Raw genomic sequence first — 24,819 nt, forward strand, 5'->3', positions numbered from 1 at the left:
GTTTTATATCAAGAGACAGATAATAATGTCGAGAAACCTATATCATACTTTTCTAAGAAATTAGATAAACATCAGAAAAATTATTCAACTATTGAAAAAGAGTGTTTTGCAATGTTGTCAGCACTTCAACATTTTGATGTATATTTGAATCCCACTGTATATCCTGTTCTTGTTTATACTGATCATAATCCTCTCACCTTCATGCATAAAATGAGAAACAAGAATCAGAGGTTGACTAGGTGGAGTTTATTGTTACAGGAATATGATGTAATTGTAAAACATATTAAGGGTAAAGATAATGTAATAGCTGATGCTTTATCTAGAGCTTATTAAATCACTTTGTATATATTATGTATTTTTGTTCATATTATTCATGATAAGTTTTTGTTACACTAAAACTTCTTTTAAGGGGGGAGGTGTTATGATATTGTAATTATTATGTTTATTTATGTTGGCCTAATTTGTGTTGTATGGCCTGATAGTTGTTTACCAAATAATCTTATAACTGTGCAGTTTAGGAATCACTGGAACAATCACAGAATGATTAGAACTTTCTAGAATGATCCTTATAAAAGATGCGTAATTTAAACTTCTACGTTATTCCAGAAACTTCCGTTGTAACTTTCCAGGATTTTCCACAATGTTCCGTTCTAGCGTGTTCTAGAATAATCCGTCACAACTATATATATACAGACACTAAAGTTAAACTCTCATAATAAAACTTGGACATAGACATTGATAGACATTAGTATTCACAGCATTTGGATTGACACTTTTATTCTACAAACAACATCATACTGGATTGTGACATTAGTAGTGAACGTAATATTCAAATTGGATTCCGAAAGATTTCCGGATACAGATAAAGATAACAGATTGGACTCATATTTTGACAGTTAAGTTAACAGTTATATTTGTAAAATACTTCTTGTAAACTTTTGTATATTAAATATTGTTAAATTTTACTATTGATTTGTGTCTTTTGTTGGCTACAATTTAAAGGCGATTTCTGGCCGTAACACTGTCTTCTGATTGGTTAAAATTATTAGTTTTATTTTCAATGTTGTCAATTTCGCGGATTATTTAATGTGAAGAGTCAAAAATTAGTTTTATGGTTCAATAAATTCAAAATAGATAATAGCCATTCATTAAATGTTTTAAAAGACAATTGGTACTAAATGAAAATGTAACTGAACAAAGTGAAGTTTTATAATATAAATAATTTATTCATGTATTTTTGAATGTTTGACAGAAAAGACCTGCCATATCACAGATACAAATGCATAGAAGGAATTAATAGACATTATTCTGTTCTCTCATTATGAACCAATATAGTCCTGGTTTTAGTTTTTCTGCAGCAGCTAGTACCATCATTAAATCTCCATCTGCAGGCAAACAAAGGTCATGCCGAATTTTCTTCATTCCTCCTCTAAATGGTTGAACACCACTATTCCTGAAACAAGATTTGAAGTATGTTTAAAATGAAATGTTGACATAGATATCTCTCGTCTGTCCACATAAAATTCAGAAAAAGACAACTTGATTGACAACAACACTGCATATTTATTCATGACCCTGTAGACAGGGCTTAGAAATAGTCAATAAACTGAGATGTACTGATAGTAATGCAACTTCACATCATATTTGCATGATGTGTCACATGATGTGTCACATGATGTGTCACAAGTAGTTCTTATCAAATTAATTTTACAATTGTTGACACCACATCTTCCACCCTCTCTGGAAATTACAAAATAAATAAACAATTTACACCAGAATAAGAGGACATCAGTAATTGCATAACCAATAACTTACGTTTCGCCCTCCAAATACTTGATAAGGCACAAAGCTTTCATTTGGATTGTCCTCATAAACTGAGCTATAAATGCTTCTCTAACACCACAAGTAGGGGGTAATTTGTCTAGCTGAAAAATAATAAACATCAGGAGCCTGTAATTCAGTGGTTGTCGTTTGTTTATGTGTTACATATTTGTTTTTCATTAATTTTTTCACATAAATAAGGCCGTATGTTTTCTCGTCTGAATTGTTTTACATTGTCTTATCGGGGCCTTTTATAGCTGACTATGAGGTATGGGCTTTGCTCATTGTTGAAGGCTGTACGGTTACCTATAATTGTTAATGTTTGTGTCATTTTTGTCTTTTGTGGATAGTTGTCTCATTGGCAATAATACCACATCTTCTTTTTTATATTTAATTTTATAAAAAAATAATAAAATGTGGTATGATTGCCAAAGAGACAACTCTCCACCCACGTATGCTTAAATCTCTCTGTCATTTGAACTTTGGTTTATAGTTGTCCCATAAATTGCCAATCATACCATATGCCTTTATTTCATATATTAAGATTTTATCAATAAATATGATAAAAGACTAACATTACAAATAGAATAATTTTCATCCTGGCAAAAGAGTAACATTTGTAAAGATCTAGTTTTTAAAAAAATCACGGCATTTTTGCACAAACTATTTCTTAGGTCCTATATGCTCTTCAACCACATACTGTATATGGCCATTTCATCACTTTTTCCATTCAAGCATCACTGAGATTTTTTTGAAGACAAATTGTATGTCTGGCTTAAAAATTCGAAAGCCTAGAACCTTTGAAAAGTGATTTTTAGAATGGAGAATAATTAATAATCATACTAATTTAACTGTTTCATTATTCAACCATAAGAGATTTTCAAATTAAAGAGCACAAAAATGTGTAATGGGTAAACAGATGCATGAGGTATAAGCCTAGCTGAATTTTATCAACCTTTGACCGACTCTACTTTATAATTTTTCCCCTATTTCACAGGAAACTTAATGTGCATTTTTGTAACTGTATACTAACATCTTCTAAAAGGCTGTGTACCAGTGTTTCAGTGTAGGAAACTGAGCTAAGGATGTCACTATAAATAGAAAATGAAATTTTTGAAATTAAAACAAAGTCAATTTTTCAAACATTAAATTACATATCTGTGTGTTTGATTTGTTGGATTTAACACTAGTTTCTCTGCATGTATAATTTCAAAAAAGTTGATTTCACTCTCTTAATGAAATATTTCATCATATCCAATTTCTCTCTCTGTGAAATCATCATAATTTATAAAGCAGTGATGCATTTGCTTCTCAAATGGATTACATTGGATATACATCCTTGACTTATCTATCATGATTTGTTTTTATTTGTTAAACTTAAAATTTGACTCTCTATGAACTGAGCTGTTAATATCATTAAAATTTAAAAAAAAATGTACTTGTAAATATATGAGAAACTTAGAATTTTTACATTTAACCAAGGGACATAACTTGAGAAGGTCGACTTTAGATAGATCAAATTAATGCATCCATAATTCGAACTGGATCCTTGTTTGGTAGTAAAAGCATTGTGTATAAGTTTTATATCACATTTAAATTAAATTTAGAGTTTGGAATTGATAAGTTCAGTCATTTTTTCCCACATTTAAATTAAATTTAGAGTTTGGAATTGATAAGTTCAGTGATTTTTCCCATTTATAAGGGGACATAACTCAACATGTGAGAAAGTGGCGCCACCCAAATTTGAACTTGGTCTGTTAGGCAGTAATAAGCATGGTGTATAAGACCCGTAAAGTAATTAAGTATAATGATTATCTTACCCTGTGGGGTGTGGAATGACTGTGTTTTCTCCTCCCATTATAGACAGTAGTTCATTTCTTTGTGCGTTATGACTGTGTACCATGTGGTCAGAGAAATGTGGAGATTGTTTGATATCCATAGCTGTTATGTCTATAACACTTGATGGATACTTGCTATACAATAACTCATGAACAGGTAATTTAATTCTTTGATGTGGTTTCTGTAAAAAGTGATAAGAAAATGTAGATATGTAAAATTGAGAAAGGAAATGCTGAATATGTCAAAGCGACAACCACCCGACCATAGAGCGGACAACAGCCGAAGGCAACCAATGGGTCTTCAATGTAGCAAGAATTCCTGCACCCGTAGGTGTCCTTCAGCTGGCTCCTAAAAATATGCATAATAGTACAGTGATAATGGACGTCATACTTAACTCCGAATATACACAAGAAACTAAAATCTAAAAATGTGCATATCTGTTGGTCCTGTTCAATCAATAACACAATTATTAAGCATCACGTATACCCCCAATTTTCACATGTATGCAAAATTGCCGCATAAAAAATTGCCATAATTTCTGCCCCAAAAGAATAAACTCTTTTCAAGTGTCAATTTTCAACCGTTCTAACCAGTTGACCATCTTTGTAGAACCTTGTTTTTAGATTGTTCTATGTTGTGCAGCACCACTGTCCCAAGTCGGGATCCATTTGTAATCTAGTCAAGACCAACATGGTTTAAACATTATTATCAATATATTTTCATGTTAAGGGATAAAAGCAAGAGTGCACACACTGAAATTTCTCTCCTTCTTTATAAATCATTGATATTATGATGAGAGTCCTAAAAAAATAAAGCTTTACTACAACTATCACATAAACTTAACATGATCCAAGAAAATGAGGTCAAGATCATATAAACCGAACAAGAAATACATATACACCTTACAATCATTTAATACACTAAATATGGTTGACCTATTGCTTATAATTTCTAAGAAACAAACTAAACAAATAAAACTAAACATTGACCAATGAAACATGAAAATGGGGTTAAGGTCAGATAAACCATGCCAGGCAGACATGTACAGCTATCAATTCTTCCATACAACAAATACAAAAACTTAACACTGAGCAATGAATTGTGAAAAATGAGGTCAAGGTCAAATAAACCTTTGCGACTGACATGTACATCATAAAATATTTACATACACCAAATATAGTTGACCTATTGCATATACTATTAGAAAAAGACCAAAACTCAAAACTTAACTTTGACCACTGAACCATGAAAATGTGGTTATTGTCAGATGACACCTGCAAGTTGGACATAGACACCTTATAGTCTAGACCAATTGCTTATGCTATCTGAGATATGGACTTGACCACCAAAACTTAACCTTGTTCACTGATCCATAAAATGAGGTTGAGGTCAAGTGAAAACTGTCTGACCAACATAAGGACCTAGCAAGCTATGCACATATCAAATATAGCTATCCTATTACTCATAATAAGAGAGAAATTAACATTACAAAAAATCTTAACTTTTTTTCAAGTAGTCGCTGAACCATGAAAATGAGGTCAAGTACAGTGAACATGTGACAAACCGAAACTTCATAACATAAGGGCATCTACAAATGTATATACAAAGTATGAAGCATCCAGGTCTTCTGCCTTCTTAAATATAAAGCTTTTTTAAAGAAGTTAGCTAACGCCACCCTAGCTATCACTATGTCAAGCTTTCTGCAACAAAAGTTGCAGCTAGAAAAAACTTGCACCAAATGTCCTTTTCACTCACACTATACAGAGTAACTATTAACAGAAATATCTTTTGTAGAACTTTACCCTCATCATTCCCTGTAACCACAGATCATGGTGATATGTAATTTTCTCTTCTCCACTATACAGCAATGAACATTTTCTTTCTTCTTCAGTGTTAAACAGACACAGTGTGTATAACATCTACAACATAAAGTTTGCATAAATATAAACATAAAAAAACAAACATGGGAAAAAAATATCTGTTACATATGATACATGTATACTGGTACTTACCTTTCATAATGGTTACAGTAAAACCAAAACTAAAGACTAACCAATAAATGTAGAATTTTATATTTTTACTCTTGCAAAAAAATAATGATAAACTTAATCAGTACTTTTTTAATCTACTTATGTTCAAAAGCAGTAAGCCAGCCTGGAATTTCAGAAGAGATAATTAGAACATGTTAATTTATTATGGCAATTCAAATAAAACTGCACTACCTTTCATATGACAAGACATTCATCTGTTACAATTTCAATGACCAATGTGGACTTAAAATCTAAAAGGATTTTAAGTATGATTATTTACAAATGTAATTAGAAATTAATGTGCTAACATTGATGACTTGTCTGGTTCTTCTACAGCAGTTTTCAGTTAATTTTCTGACCAGACAAACGGTTTCAACTGAGAAACAAACTACTTTGGCCAAAAGTTTAAAAGAACTGCAATAGGTAACAAAAAAAAAAGTCACATTTAAAGATATAATTCTTACAGCATTAATATTTTCTTCCTTGTCACCTATAACGAGGGTTTTACCAAAGGTCATTAAATGTGATGCTATGCAGTTATGTAGAAATTCTCTCTCTAATGTATGAGATGGACAAAAATAGGTTTCTCCAAGCTGAAAAAGAAATTATAAAATAATTCTTTGCAATAATTAAATCTGATCATGTGTGAATACAGATACTAAAACTCAGAAATTTTTGCAGTGATATTATCGGATAAAATGTGAAAGGACAGGTCTAGAAAAATACTAATTTTGTAAGCATCAATTGTAGGCACCATTTCCTTAAATTGTCCATTATTCAGCTATCCTTATATAACACAAACAATTCTGAATAAATAGTAAAACCAAATATTACTCAGCTAGTATTAAAATGAAATACAAGAAAAACTTGATATTATGTCCATACACATTTTATACTGAACTTGTTATTTATAAATATATTTGGGGGTATAAATAAAGCAATCCTGGAGCCCTTCATAGCTTGCTGTTCCGTGTGAGCCAAGGCTCCATGTTGAACACCATACTTTGACCTATAATGGTTTACTTTTACAAATTGTGATTTGGATGGAGAGATGTCTCATTGGCACTCTTAACACATCTTCTTATATCTTATTAAAATAAATGTCAATCACTATTCTTCACAATCGAGCTCTCGCTTTTTTTTGTGTTTAAATTCAATGTGCTATCATTTCAGCTTTTCATATTTGCGGTATAAAAACTATATATATATTAGATAAATGTTTGAAAATAATTTTTTTTTCTGTCTGTACTGTACAAAATGTATATAGCAAAAAACTGACATCCTCCCCCTTCCCTGAATATGATATTGAGATTGCTACACACAAGTGTTTTAACCATGTTAACTTCAAATAAGTGTATGAAATACTAACCTTAACATTAGTAGGTAAAGCATTGGTTTTGATCAGCGACAGACAATTAATACAATCATTACCTTCAAACATGAGTAAGAAATACTAACCATAACATTAGTAGGTAAAGCATTGGTTTTGATCAGCGACAGACAATTAATACAATCATTACCTTCAAATATGAGTAAAAAATACTAACCTTAACATTAGTAGGTAAAGAATTGGTTTTGATCAGCGACAGACAATTAATACAATCATCATTCAGAATGAAAAATGAATCCATGATATCACTAGCAGGACCAGATGGCTGAAAGCAAAAAATTGGTACTAACAAAATGAATTTACATTGCAGAAGTATGTGAAGTATAAGGCATTTTTTAAGATAAAATGCAAACATGCAAAATTGTATTAGTTATGATAATATGCAGCCATCAAAAGCAATTTCTGAACATGCATGTTTATCATGATTAATGTCCTTACAATTCCATTACCGCTGTGGTTCTATAGAGATACATGTATTTTCAATTCATAAGTTATATATTCAGTGTTTATTTGGTAGTATAGGTTTGTCTTGATCAATCGTTAGTTTTCTATGTAGTGTTTGTAGATTTGTTTAACTTTGCATTGTTTATCTTTCTTTTGCAATGGAGTAGTCAGATTTTCTTCAACTTTTGATTTTGAATGTACCGTATTCTTGGTACCACCTGTGTGTTTTTTTTTATATTGAGTATTTAGAATACTTGTAAAAAATATGTAAAAAGCAGATTATTATTCATAAAGACAAAAGATAAGAAATTACTTTTCCAAATACTGTGAGGCTATAAATAGCTTTTACTGTGGATTCATAAATTTTCATATTGCATGGGCAGTTCTTGGGCACCAACTTTCATGGATTGCGGATAATTTGCCTTTTTCAGGGATATGTGATTTCATGGTTTGCCAAAGTCTGCATATACATGTAACCTGATAGAAATTTTTAAATTCATTTATTGTTCACATTTACCACTGAAATACACTAAAATTGGTAACCAATGAATAATAATGAATCCACAGTATCCATATTCCATAGTATCTGTGATTTACAAATTTCAGGAAAAAGTATTCAACTTCATTTCATTTAGGAAAAAGTAAATGAATATTGAAAACAGATGCCAGGTAATATGTAAAAGCAATTTCAACAAATTTAATGTTTAAAATATCAACAATTTTTTAAAAAGTAAAACGCTTATTGATTCTTAAAGTATCAAACCTTGTGTAAAAGAATCCTCAGTTTGCCGACCAGTCTCTCCATACATCTGATGACTAGATGCTGTATTTGTAGGAAGTATGTTAGATCACATTTGTTTATAATAAGTGATAAAGAATGAACTGCTGGTCCCATTGTCGTGTTGGCTGTGAATACGAACACTGGTACAACTGTTCCATCGTCAGCATTAGAAAAGAACTTATAATCAATAAAACAATTGTCAAATTCACGACAAATTTCTCCGCTTAGTGACTGGCTACAAACTTTCTTTAAAACTACATGAGAGTAATGGGGCTTGTTAGGAAATGTCCATAAATGATCAATCCTAGGTCCTAAGATGTTGTCCCAGTGACTTAGAAATATGCCATCAATAATACTGTCATTTGATGTTTTAATCAGTGATGTAGAAAATTTTGATGATGGTGTTGTTGGAGAAAGACTTCCGGATAATTCTTTATTGATATCAAGATTGTCTTTTGTATTCACTTCTATGATTCCTATGTCTACATTTGGTCGTTTCACTATCTTTAAACTTCGGGATTTTGTTAACTCACTTGTCATTTTAAAACATGAATTTACAAAATCAATTCAAATATAACTGCATAATATTCATTCTTTAGAAGTATATAATCATTATGTCCATGTCTTCAATATACATTTTAAATCTTTATGGTTTTAGTTCTTGTTGAATTTAAGTTTTATAATATAGGTTTTAATTCCTTGTTTGATTTTAAAACATAAACCACATAGTCTGCTATAACAATATTAGCAATCAGAAAACTAAAAGCTACTAGTAGCAACGATGTTATTATATCAGAAGGTGCTGACGTAGTTTGGTAAAAACACAAAACAAACAGCAGAAAAATCAGAAAAACAATGGCAAAGAATGTGTAATTCACAAAAAGTATAATAATGCTTCCACGATCCAAGATCTCAGTTGACCAGTCTTGTCTCATAACTGCTTCTATGTTCATTCACCCTTTTGTCAGCTTCTCTACCATTCTACAGAGGGTCTACAGTGAATGATGCTGTAAGCAAAAAGTATAACAAATTGATTTAATTTAGTTTTTTTCTGTAAAAATATAAGTTTTCAGATAAATTATCTGGTGCAGTTTAATACACAATGAACATGTTTACACTTTTTCTAGTCGTTTTAAGTCTGTAACTGCACCATATGTCCCTGTACCTTCAATTTGAACCTATGAATTTTCAGACAGATATCTTACTTGTGTTTATTACATAAAAGTATATATATTCTTTACTTCATGTACTTGGTCAACATAGTCCAAATAAATATGATGTCTTGAAAGGCTATTTCATTTTTTATCTGTGATGACATTTAAAATGACAAGACATAATTTAGTAGACAACAAGGCTTCATTTGTCATTTTGCAAGACATCACAAAGGTTCCTCTAAAATTTTGATGTCATCAAAATGGAAAATGATTGTTGTATCATATGATGCCAGTAGTTCAAGTGTCTCAGGCATCCAAATAGCAATAAGCTCTTTAGACAAGGGTGGTAAAGGGTTATTTTCGTGCAACTTGTTTTGACATTTTTAATACGTGTGCAGCCATGAAATAGAGGCTGTAAAGAGCATGTGTCGCTCACCTTGGTCTATGTGCATATTAAAAAAAAAAGGCCACAGATGGATTCATGACAAAATTGTGTTTTAGTGTTGGTGATGTGTGTGTAGATCTTACTTTATTGTGCAATCTTGCTACTTACAAGTATCTCCATCTATAATTAGATTAGTGACAGTAGAAAATATTTTATTTTTTTTTACCAAATTTACCAAATTTATGAAATTGGTTAAAAATTGACTATAAAGGACAATAACTCCTTAAGAGGTCAATTGAATTCTTTGGTCGAGTTGACTTATTAGTAGCTTTTACTTTGCTGTACCTTATTGCTATTTACAACTTATCTCTATCTATAATAATATTCAAGATAATAACCAAAAGTTGCAAAAATTACTTAAAATTACCATTTCAGGGGCAGCAGCCCAACAACAAGTTGCCCAATTGGTCTGAAAATTTGAGGGCATATACATCTTGAACTAATGAACAATTTTTATCCCCAACAGATTTTCTCTTAATGCTTTTGATTTAGAGATATGAGCTATAAACTGCATTTTACCCTATGTACTAGTTTTAGGCGTTAAAAATTTATTCTAAAGGGCAATAACTCTTTAAGGGATCAGCTGACCATTTTGGTGATACGTGTATTAACTTTTTTGAAAATCTTACTTTGCTGAACATATTGCTGTTTATAGTTTATAGATATAGGAAGATGTGGTGTGAGTGCCAATGAGACAACTCTCCATCCAAATAACAATTTAAAAATTAAACCATTATGTTAAAGTACGGCCTTCAACACGGAGCCTTGGCTCACACCGAACAACAAGCTATAAAGGGCCCCAAAATTACTAGTGTAAAACCATTCAAACGGGAAAACCAACGGTCTAATCTATATAAACAAAACGAGAAACGAGAAACACGTATATATTACATAAACAAACGACAACTACTGTACATCAGATTCCTGACTTAGGACAGGTGCAAACATTTGCAGCGGGATTAAACGTTTTAATGGGCCCAAACCTTCTCCCTTTTTCTGAACTAATAGCATAACATCACAACATAGAAAAACATACGATAAAATATCAATTGGCAGACTAGTTCTTATCATGAATTGGAACCAAATTGGTTTGCTCAAAAAGTCTTGCATATTAGAGTTGTACTAATTAGATATAGGAAGATGTGGTGTGAGTGCCAATGAGACAACTCTCCATCCAAATAACAATTTAAAAATTAAACCATTATAGGTTAAAGTACGGCCTTCAACACGGAGCCTTGGCTCACACCGAACAACAAGCTATAAAGGGCCCCAAAATTACTAGTGTAAAACCATTCAAACGGGAAAACCAACGGTCTAATCTATATAAACAAAACGAGAAACGAGAAACACGTATATATTACATTTTAAACAAACGACAACTACTGTACATCAGATTCCTGACTTAGGACAGGTGCAAACATTTGCAGCGGGATTAAACGTTTTAATGGGCCCAAACCTTCTCCCTTTTTCTGAAACAATAGCATAACATCACAACATATAAAAACATACGATAAAATATCAATTAGCAGACTTAACTCAATCAAAAAACGTATGATTACACAAAGAACGAATAAATTTGATCTGCGATATCTGAATACAAATGCACAGTTAATTAAATATTAGAGACAAACAGTCATGACCAAAAGGCTATCAAATAAATTCAAACACACTGAGAAATATTTAACCAATCAATGTTCACTTTAGAAAAAAACCGTTTTTTTATAATCTTGAAGTTTATACAAATGTTGTAAGAATAAGTGAAAAATTGAAGATATTACAAATAATCAAAGCTGGTATACAGCCAAGATCCATATAAATAAAAAATGACAAAAAAGCATTATAAACAGTATCAACAGGTCGAATTAACAAGAAAATACGATTTGAGAGTACTCGCAGTTACTGACAGCTAGTTAAAAGCCAAAACCAATTAATAGTAAAAAATCATGCATCAGAGACTAAAATCGACTAAAACACATCACAGGGATTTAGTATTTTAACGTCATTAATAGTCAAAGAAGACATGACTTGTGCAATGCCAAAAATAAATGTATCGACAGGTAGTAGTATAGTGAAGAGCGACTTCTATAGAAATAAAAGTTAACGTGGCTGTGTCCCCTATACATCTCGCCTCAAAAGATAATGAAATTTAGTTATGTTTTAATTTGCTAATGACAAAATCAATATTAGTGCCAATGTGAACTATATTCAGAGATCTAATTACAATATTGGTACGATAACCCTTACTTATAAGTTTGTTCAAAGGTTCGATGAGTTTACAAGGATCACATAGTGATTTCCTCGCTTTAAGTACAATATTACCATAAAATTTAGGATGAGAAATACCATTTTTAATAAGCTTTCTACAGGTATAGCCAAATTTACTAATCAAATCTTTGTATCTATGAAAGAATTTAGTAAAAGTTTTAAGTAATTTATTTATCTCTATCTATAATAATATTCAAGATAATAACCAAAACGTCAAAATTTCCTTAAAACTACCAATTAAGGGACAGCAACCCAAAAAATGGGTTCTCGGATTCATCTGAAAATTTATTTCAGGGCAGATAGATCTTGACACAGTAAACAATTTTACCCCTATGTCAGATTTGCTCTAAATGCTTTGAATCCAGAGATATAAGCCAAAATCTACATTTAACCCCTATGTTCTATTTTTGGTGGCCGTCTTAAATAGTTGGCGGGGGTCACCAGAAACATTTTTTAAACTAGATACCCCAATGATGATTGTGGCCTAGTTTGGTTTAATTTGGCCAAGCAGTTTTCAGAGGAGAAGATTTTTGTAAAAGTAAAAAACGACGGATGAAGATGGACACACAGTGATGAGAAAGGCTTTCGCATAAATTTCACTATTCACTATGTTTTGTGAAATTGGTAACAGATAAATATGCAAGACATTTTTAATTGCTCATTCTTCGTGAAATGGCAATGTAATTTGCGTTTTTCAAGCAGATACCCAACTTTTACGCCCATGTCACCAGCTTGTCTGGCAAAACAGCTCTTGGACGTCAGAGTAATCTCAGACTAAAATTAAATGCATGCGTGTTGATGTGAAATAGATTGACATGAAATTTATACAAATAAAAATTTCATAACAGCTGAAGAAGATATATATATATATATAAAGAAATTTGTGATTTGAAATAACAACTTTTAGTTTTATGTACAATGTTTTGATTTGAGTGTGGTATGTTGAAACTGGGGAGAACAGCTGTAATCAGCTGATCTTACAAGATGTCATCAGAAGTGGTTTCAATAATGGTGTGAGGAAGAAAGTCTCAAGAATTTTGAATATATATTACGGGTGTGAACTATTGAGAAGTTAGAGACCATTTACCTGAGTGATGACACTAGCAAGTTCCAACAAACTTGATTGTTTTTGGAATGGTAAAATAACAAGGCCTTCCGAATAAACAAGAATCCGAAAGCCCACTTCCGGATAAATAAAAATCTGATTGCACGTGTGTGATTGTGTAATCTGGCTTCTTCATAACATATGAAATAATGATGAGCTGTAAAACTTCGAATTCGCATGTACAGGAAATAGGGAATGTTTTATCTGACCCTTCTAGACCACTGAAAGAACGTTTTAGGGCTCTTTTTACACTGAAAAATATAGGTGGTAAACAAGCGATTGATTGCATTTCAAATAACTTTTCAGATTCGTCTGCTCTTCTCAAACATGAACTAGCTTATTGTTTAGGTCAAATGGTAAATCCTTATGCTGTTCCTAAACTCGTGGAGGTTTTAGAAAACACAGAACAGGAACCTATGGTTCGACATGAAGCAGGTACTAAAATACATTATTTATATTAATTTTAATATGAGGCAGACATTACCTGTTAATAGACCACTTTCGAGTTGATCCGTCACCAGAAATGATGTCATTTAACAGATGGAGGGGCATGTATGTATCCCTGCCCTATAAACGTTCATCAAGCGTCTTAGTGATCATCATTGTTGGTCTCATTGGGGTCTAAGCGTGACTCGGGATTGCTGAATTTTTGTAAGCGTGACACGTGAAAGTCAAAATATTGTGTGTTGAAAACAGGAAATGATGTCTTGCGGGACCCAGGAAATGGCTTACGTGTATAGTGTAAGCGGGATACAGGTATCTGACAAAACAGTAGGCGGGATCTGGGATGGATCGGAACCCCCAATGAGACCCCCTTCATTGTGCAGGATAAACTAGAAATAAAGCTTGTTCAGTAGGAACTTAATCTCAATTCTCTAATGACAGCGGTACAGATTGTCAATTATGAGAATTTAATTTGCAGAAAAATTCGTGTAATATAGCTTTATACAAATGTAGTTTTTCAACCACTCACTCAACATTGAAACGGAAGTCATGACGCACCTAAAACGCACGCGTGACGTTCACTAAAACGAAAATTTTTGATGGAAATGCATTGAACTCGAAAGTTGTCTATTGGGACTAAGTCTGTATGAATTTTTTTTTTTTTAATTCAAACATGTTAATAAAAGCAAAGGAAATACCGTAACGTTTCCGATTTTGGTTCTGTTATTAGGTATTTAGTTGTGACGTTATTTGAGTTATGACGTCATATTCAATGTTAACTAAGAAAAGCTGTCATCAGGTAAATTTTTCAAATTTCAAATTTGTTTTTTTTATTTTTCTACCGTAATTGGGGACTTAGTCCCCATAATATAGTACCTAATAGAGGGTACTAATGCCCTCACCATCAGCCTTTAAAAAAGTCATAATGAGTTACAGTTATCATCAAATTGATTTAAATTTTACCGTCATTCCTCAAAATATGAACATAATTTTTACTGTTCTTTCAATGTCATGAAGGTACTCCCTTTACGACCCATTGACAGTAAAACCTCCTCTGACCCACTAAACAAGGCCCTGTGTACGACACACATGATAGACATATTTTATTTTCCTATACTGTACCATTAAAATCACATATAAAGTTCCCTCAATATATTGCTACATGTACATGTATAATAGTTGTTGAATTGACAATCACACAACAGTTACTTCTTTTCAAAATCATTCAATCATAGCAAATTCAGCCTAAAACTCATTTAGTTAATACATCTTTTAATTTCAAACCCATAAAAATGTATTATTTATTGAGGTCTAAGCAGGCTCATACATATGCTACACTGAGTCATATCTGAAGAAACATTTTAGTGGCAATTAAAGATGAAACATACCTATGTATTTGTTATGCATATAAACATGTATGTACCAACAATCTTTTAGACCAAAACCTGCCTACTATTACATATACACTGTCTCTGACCATTTTTCAACCAAAAATATCAACTACACAGAAACCATTTAAAGTTGTGCAGCAAATCAGGCTATCCAGATATAGTGTTTGTCAATGACACTTGAAAACAATTTTGTTGTAAAAGTGACCTAAATGTTTTTCTAAAACTTTAGATGGTAACTGAATATGGCAAGTGTAAATTAATTAGCTATATAGTATGATGCTGTCTGTGTAAAATTCACTTGTTCATGGTTTCAGAGGTACAAGTTGATATGGGAAATATTCTTGACTACATAGTAAAACAGGCTGGATAAGGAATTGATGTGCAGCAAAATCAAAAAAAAAATATCCTCTTGATAAGGATAAATTTAGACTATAACATGTTAAAAAGTTGTGAATTAGAATTGAACCTAAGAAATCAATTTATAAGATAATAGATTGCCTCTTTTGTTATTGTTTGAACACTTGAACCACTGTACTTAATCTGACATTTGTAAGACTTATATAGGCTTGTAAGGTAAACATAAGACATAAGACATTTTATTTCACTAAAGCCCCAACATGGGGTATGTTAGTAAACATTTACTGGTAATTAATTTTGGAAGTAGAGTTATTTCCCATTGATTATAAAAATATAATTTTACTTTTGTGTACAGATATAAGTCCTTGGCTTGATATACTAAAGAAAACCACATTCTCTTCTCTTCTTGAATGTATTTTGTCTAGCTACATGTACATTGTTTCAACAGAGAGTACACATTGTATAATTGATTCTGATTAAGATTGTCTTGACTATATAAATTATATAAAAGTACAATTTCCTCAGTCTACATTTTCTATCATTTGAAATAAAAGAATGCTGCTAACTACGCTTTATCATATGGGGCCACACTTAAAAATATTTTGGTTTGCCCAAACCCTACCCAAAGGTTGAGACAGTGGGTAGGTAGGTAGGCATTTTCTTTTTTTCTTTTTTTAAAAGAAATTGAAGTATCAGATGTTTATTAGTCTTCATGCCTATTTGATTCAAAAAAACTTCTTCTAATCAGGACAATAAAAGAATTTGAGTAGGCAGCTTTTTTCTGGGTAGGTAGCGTTTGGGCAACAAACCTGTTATTTATTAAGGCCTGGAGCACTTGGCATCTGCACTTAATAGAAATCCTTTTAAAATTCTTGAAATAAAAGTTTGAAGTCTAAATGGAAAAATATTAAACAAATATATATACAAAGAAGATGTTGTATGAGTGCCAAAGAGACAACTCTCCATCCAAGTCACAATTTATAAACGTTGACCAGTATAGGTCAAAGTACGGTCTTCAACAGGGAGCCTTGGCTCACACCAAACAGCAAGCTGTAAAGGGCCCCAAAAAATTTATATATATTGCTAGAAACAAGTATGTTGGACACATTTGACTACAAATAACCTTAAAATTTTAGCAGTTGTATAAATTATTACTTGTAATGAATAAAAAAATTTCGCGAAGTGACAAGAATATGATCATCAGCAGCTGTATATTGGCCCCGGATAAAATAAGATTTCACATTATTTAGACTGAAGTTTGAACTAGAACTTATTGAATATTGCCTTAATTTCATACTAATATGTATAACTTGAAGTGGTTGATTGAATTAATATTCTTTATTATTTCAAACTTTCAGGTGAAGCGTTGGGAGCCATTGGTTGTGTAGATGCAGTTCCAATCTTAGAAAAATATAAAAATGATAGTGTCATAGAGGTATTGTTTAATCATTCTCTTCAAATGTAGAACTCAAGCCAAATAATATATTTACTTGTTTGCTACCTCTTTTCACACAGATTTTCATAATTTTATATTTCCATATGTTTAAATCTCTATTGTTTAAAAAACATGTATGCAATCTGTTCTTGTTTGTGTGTTTTCTTATATCTCAACATGGAACAGAAAGAAATTCTGATTAATATTGAATATGATACTTTTGATAATTTGTATTCTGTTAAAAATTCTTTTCACATCAGTATCTATGATTCTGAATGTCTTAGCAAATGTGCATACATCTTATTCTGTCAGTTGAAAAAAATATTTATATGTAAAATGACAACTTGTTATACATCTTACCAGGTTGCAGAAACGTGTCAGCTTGCATTAGAAAGAATTAAATGGCTTCAAAGTGAAGACAAAGAAAGGGAGAAATTATCAGAGAATCCATATTTTTCTACTGATCCAGCACCTCCATCAACAAACATGGACATTAACAATTTAAAAACACAATTACTAGATGAAAAATCGACACTATTTCACAGATACAGAGCTATGTTTTCACTGAGGAATATAGGAACAACAGAAGCAGTTCAAGCTTTGGCTCAAGGTATTTTATCTATTTGGTTACAACAGTTACATATCAAAGTAAGCGAAAAAATAGGGTACAAGTATCTATATAAAAAACAGATATGGTAGGGACAACTCCCAACAAGAGACCAAATGACACAGAAATTAGCAACTACACAAATGTATAAACAATAGGTCACTGTACTGCTTTAAACAATGAGCAATGCTGATACTGCATAATCAGCTATAATAGACAGATTCACATTTGAATATCTCGCATTACATACTTTAAAGGAATAATTGAACAAATTGGGGTAATCATCTAGAGGTCAACATAAAATCTTCAATGATACATTTATATAAGTGTTTATGGTACAAAAAAATAATATGCAAAACACAAATAGCTCTGTCTTGAAAAGAAGTGAATAAACTACCAGCCACACAACACTCTTTAAATGAATTAAAACACACAATTGAAAACACCGACTAATGAGGCTTGGAAACATGATTGATATGGTTTCTATGTGTTCTCTAAGACTTACACCTTTAAAGAGATATCTCAAACTATATTTTTTGCTGATACATGTACTGAAAAAGAAGTTACTTTTGTAGAGAATGATTTTAAATACATGTTTGCAGTGCATATAAAACACAAATTATAGTGCCATCAAACAATGGTACTGATAGTAGTATACATACATGTAGATATAGGAAGATGTGGTGTGAGTGCCAATGAGACAACTCTCCATCCAAATAACAATTTTTAAAAAAAGTAAACCATTATAGGTCAATGTACGGCCTTCAACACAGAGCCTTGTACAGTTCGTTTAAATATGAAATTGTAATACTGCATATTAAAAACCGATTAAAATTGGATTCTGTTAAATTTGAAAAACATTTACATGGGCTAATTTGATGGAAATTGTTATATAAATGAAATTGAAATTTTTAGTTGATATTACTTTTAACTGTTTGAAACTTTTTTCAGGACTAAAATGTTCAAGTGCACTGTTCCGACATGAAATTGCCTATGTATTAGGTCAAATGCAACACGAAGCATGTGTACAAGAACTGAAAGAAAATCTATGTGATGAGAAAGAGAATCCCATGGTACGCCATGAATGTGCAGAGGCCTTAGGGGCTATAGCTACTGAAGAATGTACAAAGATTTTAGAGCAATATCTACAGGACAAAGAAAGAGTGGTTAAAGAAAGTTGTGTAGTAGCTCTAGACATGTCAGAATATGAACAGAGTAAAGAATTTCAATATGCAGATTCGTTAACTAAGATAAATTCATAAAACTGGTTAGGATTTCTAGAAAGGTGATATGATTAGAAGATATTTTATTAAAAGACTTGTGATCTGACATTGCTCTCTTTTGTGAAGACTAAACTGCTGGTTAGAACGAAAGTACATTCACACACTAGTGCTACCATTTACACTGAACTTGATGATGTCTAATTAGATTGTGGCACTTAATAATGATGGAGAAATTTATCTCAGAGATTAAATTATAATGTGAAATGAAAAACAAAATAAACTTAGATTTCATTTATTTTTTGTGCTGGATGATTTGTATATGAACTGCTACTGAACCATATGAAATAATTTTGTGTGAATCTATCATAAAATCTCACTCAAATGATGTACTTCCACACCTACTGTTTTATTTCTTCATCTGAGGTTGACTTTGGATTGATATAGACTTCCTCATATCTGCACACTTTAGTACACTTTTATATCCACTTCTAAAACCCAAAATCTGTTTTTGGTCCGAAATAATTTTTTCTTCTTCCTATGCAAATCATTAGCATATCTGCTTCTCCTTTTAAACTAGGCCTCTGATCATAATCTGGTCATTAACTTTGCAAGGGGTGGTTGGTGGGGTATTATTTTGCGAGCATTACTTGCGTTACCTACAATGTATAGTCTATTGTTATGTCCTACATCAACAAGTTTAACTTTTGCATTTAAATAAGAAACTTTATGTTGAATTTATGTCATATTTGTAATAACATTGTTACATGATTAATGAGAACAGAAACTTAAAGTTGCTCCAAATGAAGGTCATTTTTAACGTTAAGAATATTGGCTCTTACTTTAAGATTATTGTTCATTGTATAAAGGTGTAAAGATGCTTGTATGGGAAAATAAAGATGACTTTCTATTGCTACTTAAAATGTACAGTATTCTAGTTATAAATGTAAAAAGAATGAAATGTGGGTATACGTCAACGAAATAGAAACCCCAACCTCAATTTTTAAACCACCTAAAGAGATTTATATTTAAAATTTAAATTAATTTTGAGTATATATGAAAACAAACATTTACACATTGCTTACTGCTTCTCATATCACATATATTGAAGTGCCTAAGAAAAATACAGTTGGATAAATGAGTTATCTCCCTTCGTATGTTAATTTATAATGTACATTGAAAAGAAATAAAGAAGGGCTTAACACCAAATTATTTACATTATATTAACAGTGATTCAAGTGTTGCATGAGTGATGTAAACAAATTATGTAACACCTGACTATTTTTTCTAAAGATTGTTTATGATGACGTTGGCAGAATATCTATCCTTCAGTTTAAAGTATATTGAACAAAAATGTACAGACATCAGATGAAAAGAAGCTATTTGTCTTGACTATCATGCTCTTTGATTACGTCAATTGGAACATTTTCTATTTATTAGTATTATGTCAACAGATTATACAACTAGCATTAAAATAGATTAAAATTGACTTTTCATGATCATTTCTTTAGAATATTATTGTGGCTGTTCTTTTGATACTACAAACACTTTATTCACAACCATGCATGAGTTTGCCAATTTTCTTTTAAGTGGTTTATTCTGAAATATCATCTGGTTCTTTATCTTAAAACTACAGTAAGGCCTTTATCATCAAATTAGAACTTTACATTCAAGTTCAAGATGGCAGGCCTAGATATGAACAGGGCTACTTTACAAAATTGAAAAATATATTCTGTTTAATGCCAATAAACTACAAACAATGAAATGGTTTTATGAAATCTAAAAAAAAAATTGCACTTGTTTAAAGCTCATTAGGTTAAGAAAGTCAATGTAAAGCTTGAACCTTGTTGATATGGTCCAATCCCATGGTACTCATGCCCCTTCTCCCACAAATACTAGTTGAATAATAAAATTGAGAATGGAAAATGGGAATGTGTCAAAGAGACAACAACCCGACCGTAAAAAAAAACAACAGCAGAAGGTCACCAAAGGGTCGTCAATGTAGCGAGAAATTCCTGCACCTGGAGGCGTCCTTGAAGTCTTCAGTTTACGTCCATTTGACATCTATGTTTCAGACTGCTTTAAAATTTGTTAATGTATTTCTTTTATTTTGTGTACCTACTTAAGTCACAAGCTATTTATTTTCACAATTTTTTTGGTAGAATAGGAATAACTTGTATATGAATAGAGAATATGTTAAATTTTGAAAGATCTCTTTGATAAATATTCAATCAAAGTTAATCTTGAGCACTAATTGGCTGAAAAAGTTGAAGCGCCAAACAATAATTCGACAAAATAAGATGGTTTATAGCAGTGAAAGGATTTGTTATTAAATGAAACCAACAGGAATACAAATAGTGTCTTTCAACTAATGTCAGATTCTCGGAGTTCAATATTTTGTGTTTTTACTTTCAATAATGTCAGATTTAAAATACAGTCATTTTACATAGATATTCAATAAGGTACTATTTCTTACTAAGATCTTGATATAATGGCACAAAGGAAATGGCTTTATTGCCGTACTTTGTCTTGAAGCAGAAGGATTCCCAACACTTAGCAATAGTCATATGCAGATGGCTCAGTTCCCTCATGTGGCTAGAAGTGAGCACCACAATTTTTTTGTGTGAAAAAAAAATCTTTCAACAAACTTATTGGGCGTTTTCTATTTAAATATTAAAAGAAATGCATTTAAACTAAAAGTCCCAACAAATTTGTAATGCTCTGAATTTTCAAAGGGCCTTTCAGTATTTACCGAATTGCAGAAAATTTTATTTATATGGTACCTACTACCTAGAATATGGAATTTTACGAAAAGGACCAAAAATATGAAGAAAATATTTAGAATAGCCATCTACGAAGAAAGATCATTCATATTGAACATGATACCAAATAGCCGACTAATTTGGACTGTCAGCATGAAGCTGTGTTGAAGCTTGAAAGGATTCCTCAATGAAGGGTTAGTATATTTTGGACTGTCTGCATGAAGCTGTGTTAAAGTTTGAAAGGATTCCTCAATGAAGGGTTAGTATATCTTGCTGTGTTAAAGCTTGAAAGGATTCCTCAATGAAGGGTTAGTATATTTTGCTGTGTTAAAGCTTGAAAGGATTCCTCAATGAAGGGTTAGTATATCTTGCTGTGTTAAAGCTTGAAAGGATTCCTCAATGAAGGGTAAGGACTGTAAATTCAGATATTATTGCGATTTTGTCATTTTACACTTGAATGCGATTTTAATTTTTACGATTTTCAGAAAATTCATGTTTAATTCAGTTAAAATATTACATAATGCGAGTTTTAATTATTGCTTTTACAACTCAGTCACATTATTCGCAATAATAAAAACCTCGCAATAATTTCTGAATTTACAGTATATCTTGCTGTGTTAAAGCTTGAAAGGATTCCTCAATGAAGGGTTAGTATATCTTGCTGTGTTAAAGCTTGAAAGGATTCCTCAATGAAGGGTTAGTATATCTTGCTGTGTTAAAGCTTGAAAGGATTCCTCAATGAAGGGTTAGTATATCTTGCTGTGTTGAAGCTTGAAAGGATTCCTCAATGAAGGGTTAGTATATTTTGCTGTGTTAAAGCTTGAAAGGATTCCTCAATGAAGGGTTAGTATATTTTGGACTGTCAGCATGAAGCTGTGTTGAAGCTTGAAAGGATTCCTCAATGAAGGGTTAGTATATCTTGCTGTGTTAAAGCTTGAAAGGATTCCTCAATGAAGGGTTAGTATATCTTGCTGTGTTAAAGCTTGAAAGGATTCCTCAATGAAGGGTTAGTATATCTTGCTGTGTTAAAGCTTGAAAGGATTCCTCAATGAAGGGTTAGTATATTTTGCTGTGTTAAAGCTTGAAAGGATTCCTCAATGAAGGGTTAGTATATTTTGGACTGTCAGCATGAAGCTGTGTTAAAGTTTGAAAGGATTCCTCAATGAAGGGTTAGTATATCTTGCTGTGTTAAAGCTTGAAAGGATTCCTCAATGAAGGGTTGGTATATTTTGCTGTGTTAAAGCTTGAAAGGATTCCTCAATGAAGGGTTAGTATATCTTGCTGTGTTAAAGCTTGAAAGATTCCTCAATGAAGGGTTAGTATATCTTGCTGTGTTAAAGCTTGAAAGGATTCCTCAATGAAGGGTTAGTATATCTTGCTGTGTTAAAGCTTGAAAGGATTCCTCAATGAAGGGTTAGTATATCTTGTTGTGTTAAAGCTTGAAAGGATTCCTCAATGAAGGGTTAGTATATCTTGCTGTGTTAAAGCTTGAAAGGATTCCTCAATGAAGGGTTAGTATATCTTGCTGTGTTAAAGCTTGAAAGGATTCCTCAACGAAGGGTTAGTATATTTTGAGACACAATTTCTGCAGCTTTGAATTGAGCTGAACAACTAATAACAATTATGACGATTCAAACTATGTTTTTATGATAACTGGAATTTACACTTTGTTTTAAATTATGGTAAACACTTTTTAAATGATTTGTGTGGCAGGTTTGAAACATTTCCTTTAACATGAATCTTCCCCTTTAGATACAGTTTTATTGCATAAACAGCTTTCCACCTTGCTAACTTTAATAAAAGATCAATTTATTATTATGTAAAAGATAATTTATTAAGATAAAATGAGGAATGAAAATAATATTTATATAAATTGTCACTAATATTTAACAATGATGAATTGCACATTTCTGAAACCCATTATTAAGGATAATAGAATCTTTAAAATTACCATGGATTATTGAAAACATTTCAAAATTAATTTGACAGCTCTCTTGTGTGATGTACTAAACCAGATGTTGTATTATATCAAAAATATATAAAATTGTTTTTTTCTTTTTGAAATACAATTGATATATAGATCAAGCCCTAAAGCCTATAGATAAGATATTTAATACTAAGTAATTTATGCAATTATAAAAAAAAGCATTTTAAAAAATTAAATAATTGAAGAAAACAAATTTTAATGTTCAAATTTGTTAGCACTATTTTAAACTGCAGCTGTTTAATCCAGATATTAAATTTTCTACAAAGTCTATTATTGATGAGTTAAGACTCTGGAGAACACACAAGCCAAAGTAGGAGAAAAAAGAAACCAGAAGCACCTGCCTGTTTTTTAAGTATTCTTGAAAAGCATTTTGTAGTGATTTTATATTTCCTATTGTTTGGCATAATTCTTAAAAAGCTAAATGATCAATCTGTTGCATAATTTATTGGCTATTTATAGAAAAATGAATAAATTGCCCTGTTTTAAAAGAAAATGATTTCTTATTCAAGCATCACAGCACCGATCCCCACAGGTTGATTAATTTTGCTGTTATTGAACAGGTAACACCTCCATATTACAAGACATAAACCATCAATGTAAGATCATATACTATCACCTATCTCTGTTTGATGTGCACAAATTGTATATTAACCTATTACATGGGCCAATAGAAACAGCTGTCATAAAGAATTTGTCACTACTGGATTTAAAAACATAAATATGATTAAAGTACTTGTAAATAGTGAAGTATTTCATGAATGAAGAAATTATGATTGATATTTTGCAGGATTACTATTTTTGCTGACGGATTAAGTGATCGATTCCATACCTGACCTTACCTTTACCGTTACCTTTTCAACTTTCAGGTAAGTTATATCAGTTATTTAATTTTTTATCAAAAACCCAATCAATCAAAAAGAAAAATGAACGATGACCATGTTTTGACATTTTGACTTGTTGACATTTCTTCCTTCTAGTATATATATTGACAACAAATATCTTAAATAATTATTTTATTATGAGAAATATGAATTTGTTGATAAATATACATGACTTTTAACAGTATACATAATTCTTTAATGTTAATTTTGCCATAAAACAGATGACTCTAAAGTAGTTCATTAATCAAATGGAAGGTAATAAACATTTTTTTTCTGTAGAAGTCTGGGAAAAGAGATTTTTATCCCCGTAGCCTTTTTTTGATAGAATTTCTGGATTCTAATTTCCAGTTACTATGGGAGATTTAATTCTGTGACAGTGAAATTCCTGATTTTTCCTATCCTTATTTATGGTTAGTATTATACAATAGACAAAAGACAATATTTATTTGCACAAATGCAAT

General features: G+C 31.4%; 3 protein-coding genes across 10 annotated transcripts in view; 2 read left to right on the forward strand and 1 right to left on the reverse strand.

Annotated features, from left to right (window-relative positions):
• Positions 1–1,202: 1,202 nt before the first annotated feature.
• Positions 1,203–13,360, reverse strand: LOC134715761 (guanine nucleotide exchange factor C9orf72-like). Of its 2 annotated transcripts, XM_063578189.1 has the most exons (9): positions 13,257–13,360; positions 8,288–9,312; positions 7,238–7,345; positions 6,155–6,283; positions 5,463–5,579; positions 3,642–3,841; positions 2,855–2,912; positions 1,816–1,925; positions 1,203–1,453 (listed from the first exon to the last, which is right to left on the reverse strand). In XM_063578189.1, exons 2-9 carry the CDS (start codon positions 8,843–8,845, stop codon positions 1,294–1,296), a joined length of 1,440 nt encoding a protein of 479 aa, XP_063434259.1. In that variant the 5' UTR covers positions 8,846–9,312; positions 13,257–13,360; the 3' UTR covers positions 1,203–1,293. The 2 variants fall into 2 exon arrangements, with proteins under 2 accessions (XP_063434259.1, XP_063434268.1); XM_063578198.1 differs by lacking the exon at positions 7,238–7,345.
• Positions 13,336–19,651, forward strand: LOC134715774 (deoxyhypusine hydroxylase-like). Its single transcript, XM_063578211.1, has 4 exons — positions 13,336–13,709; positions 16,825–16,901; positions 17,265–17,511; positions 18,460–19,651. Exons 1-4 carry the CDS (start codon positions 13,424–13,426, stop codon positions 18,768–18,770), a joined length of 921 nt encoding a protein of 306 aa, XP_063434281.1. The 5' UTR covers positions 13,336–13,423; the 3' UTR covers positions 18,771–19,651.
• Positions 19,652–24,049: 4,398 nt separating this feature from the next.
• The window catches only part of LOC134715781 (axotactin-like), a 109,169-nt gene continuing 108,399 nt past the window's right edge, over positions 24,050–24,819 (forward strand). For 2 of the 7 annotated variants that reach the window (XM_063578303.1, XM_063578264.1), the window contains exon 1: positions 24,054–24,343. The gene's annotated coding sequence lies outside the window, so the exon portion shown is untranslated. Of the gene's footprint in view, positions 24,344–24,819 lie in introns of all 7 variants that reach the window. The other 5 variants (XM_063578295.1, XM_063578274.1, XM_063578255.1 and 2 more) reach the window with 4 other exon arrangements.

Source organism: Mytilus trossulus, chromosome 1 (assembly GCF_036588685.1).
Source record: "Mytilus trossulus isolate FHL-02 chromosome 1, PNRI_Mtr1.1.1.hap1, whole genome shotgun sequence".
NCBI classification, from domain to species: Eukaryota; Metazoa; Mollusca; class Bivalvia; order Mytilida; family Mytilidae; genus Mytilus; species Mytilus trossulus.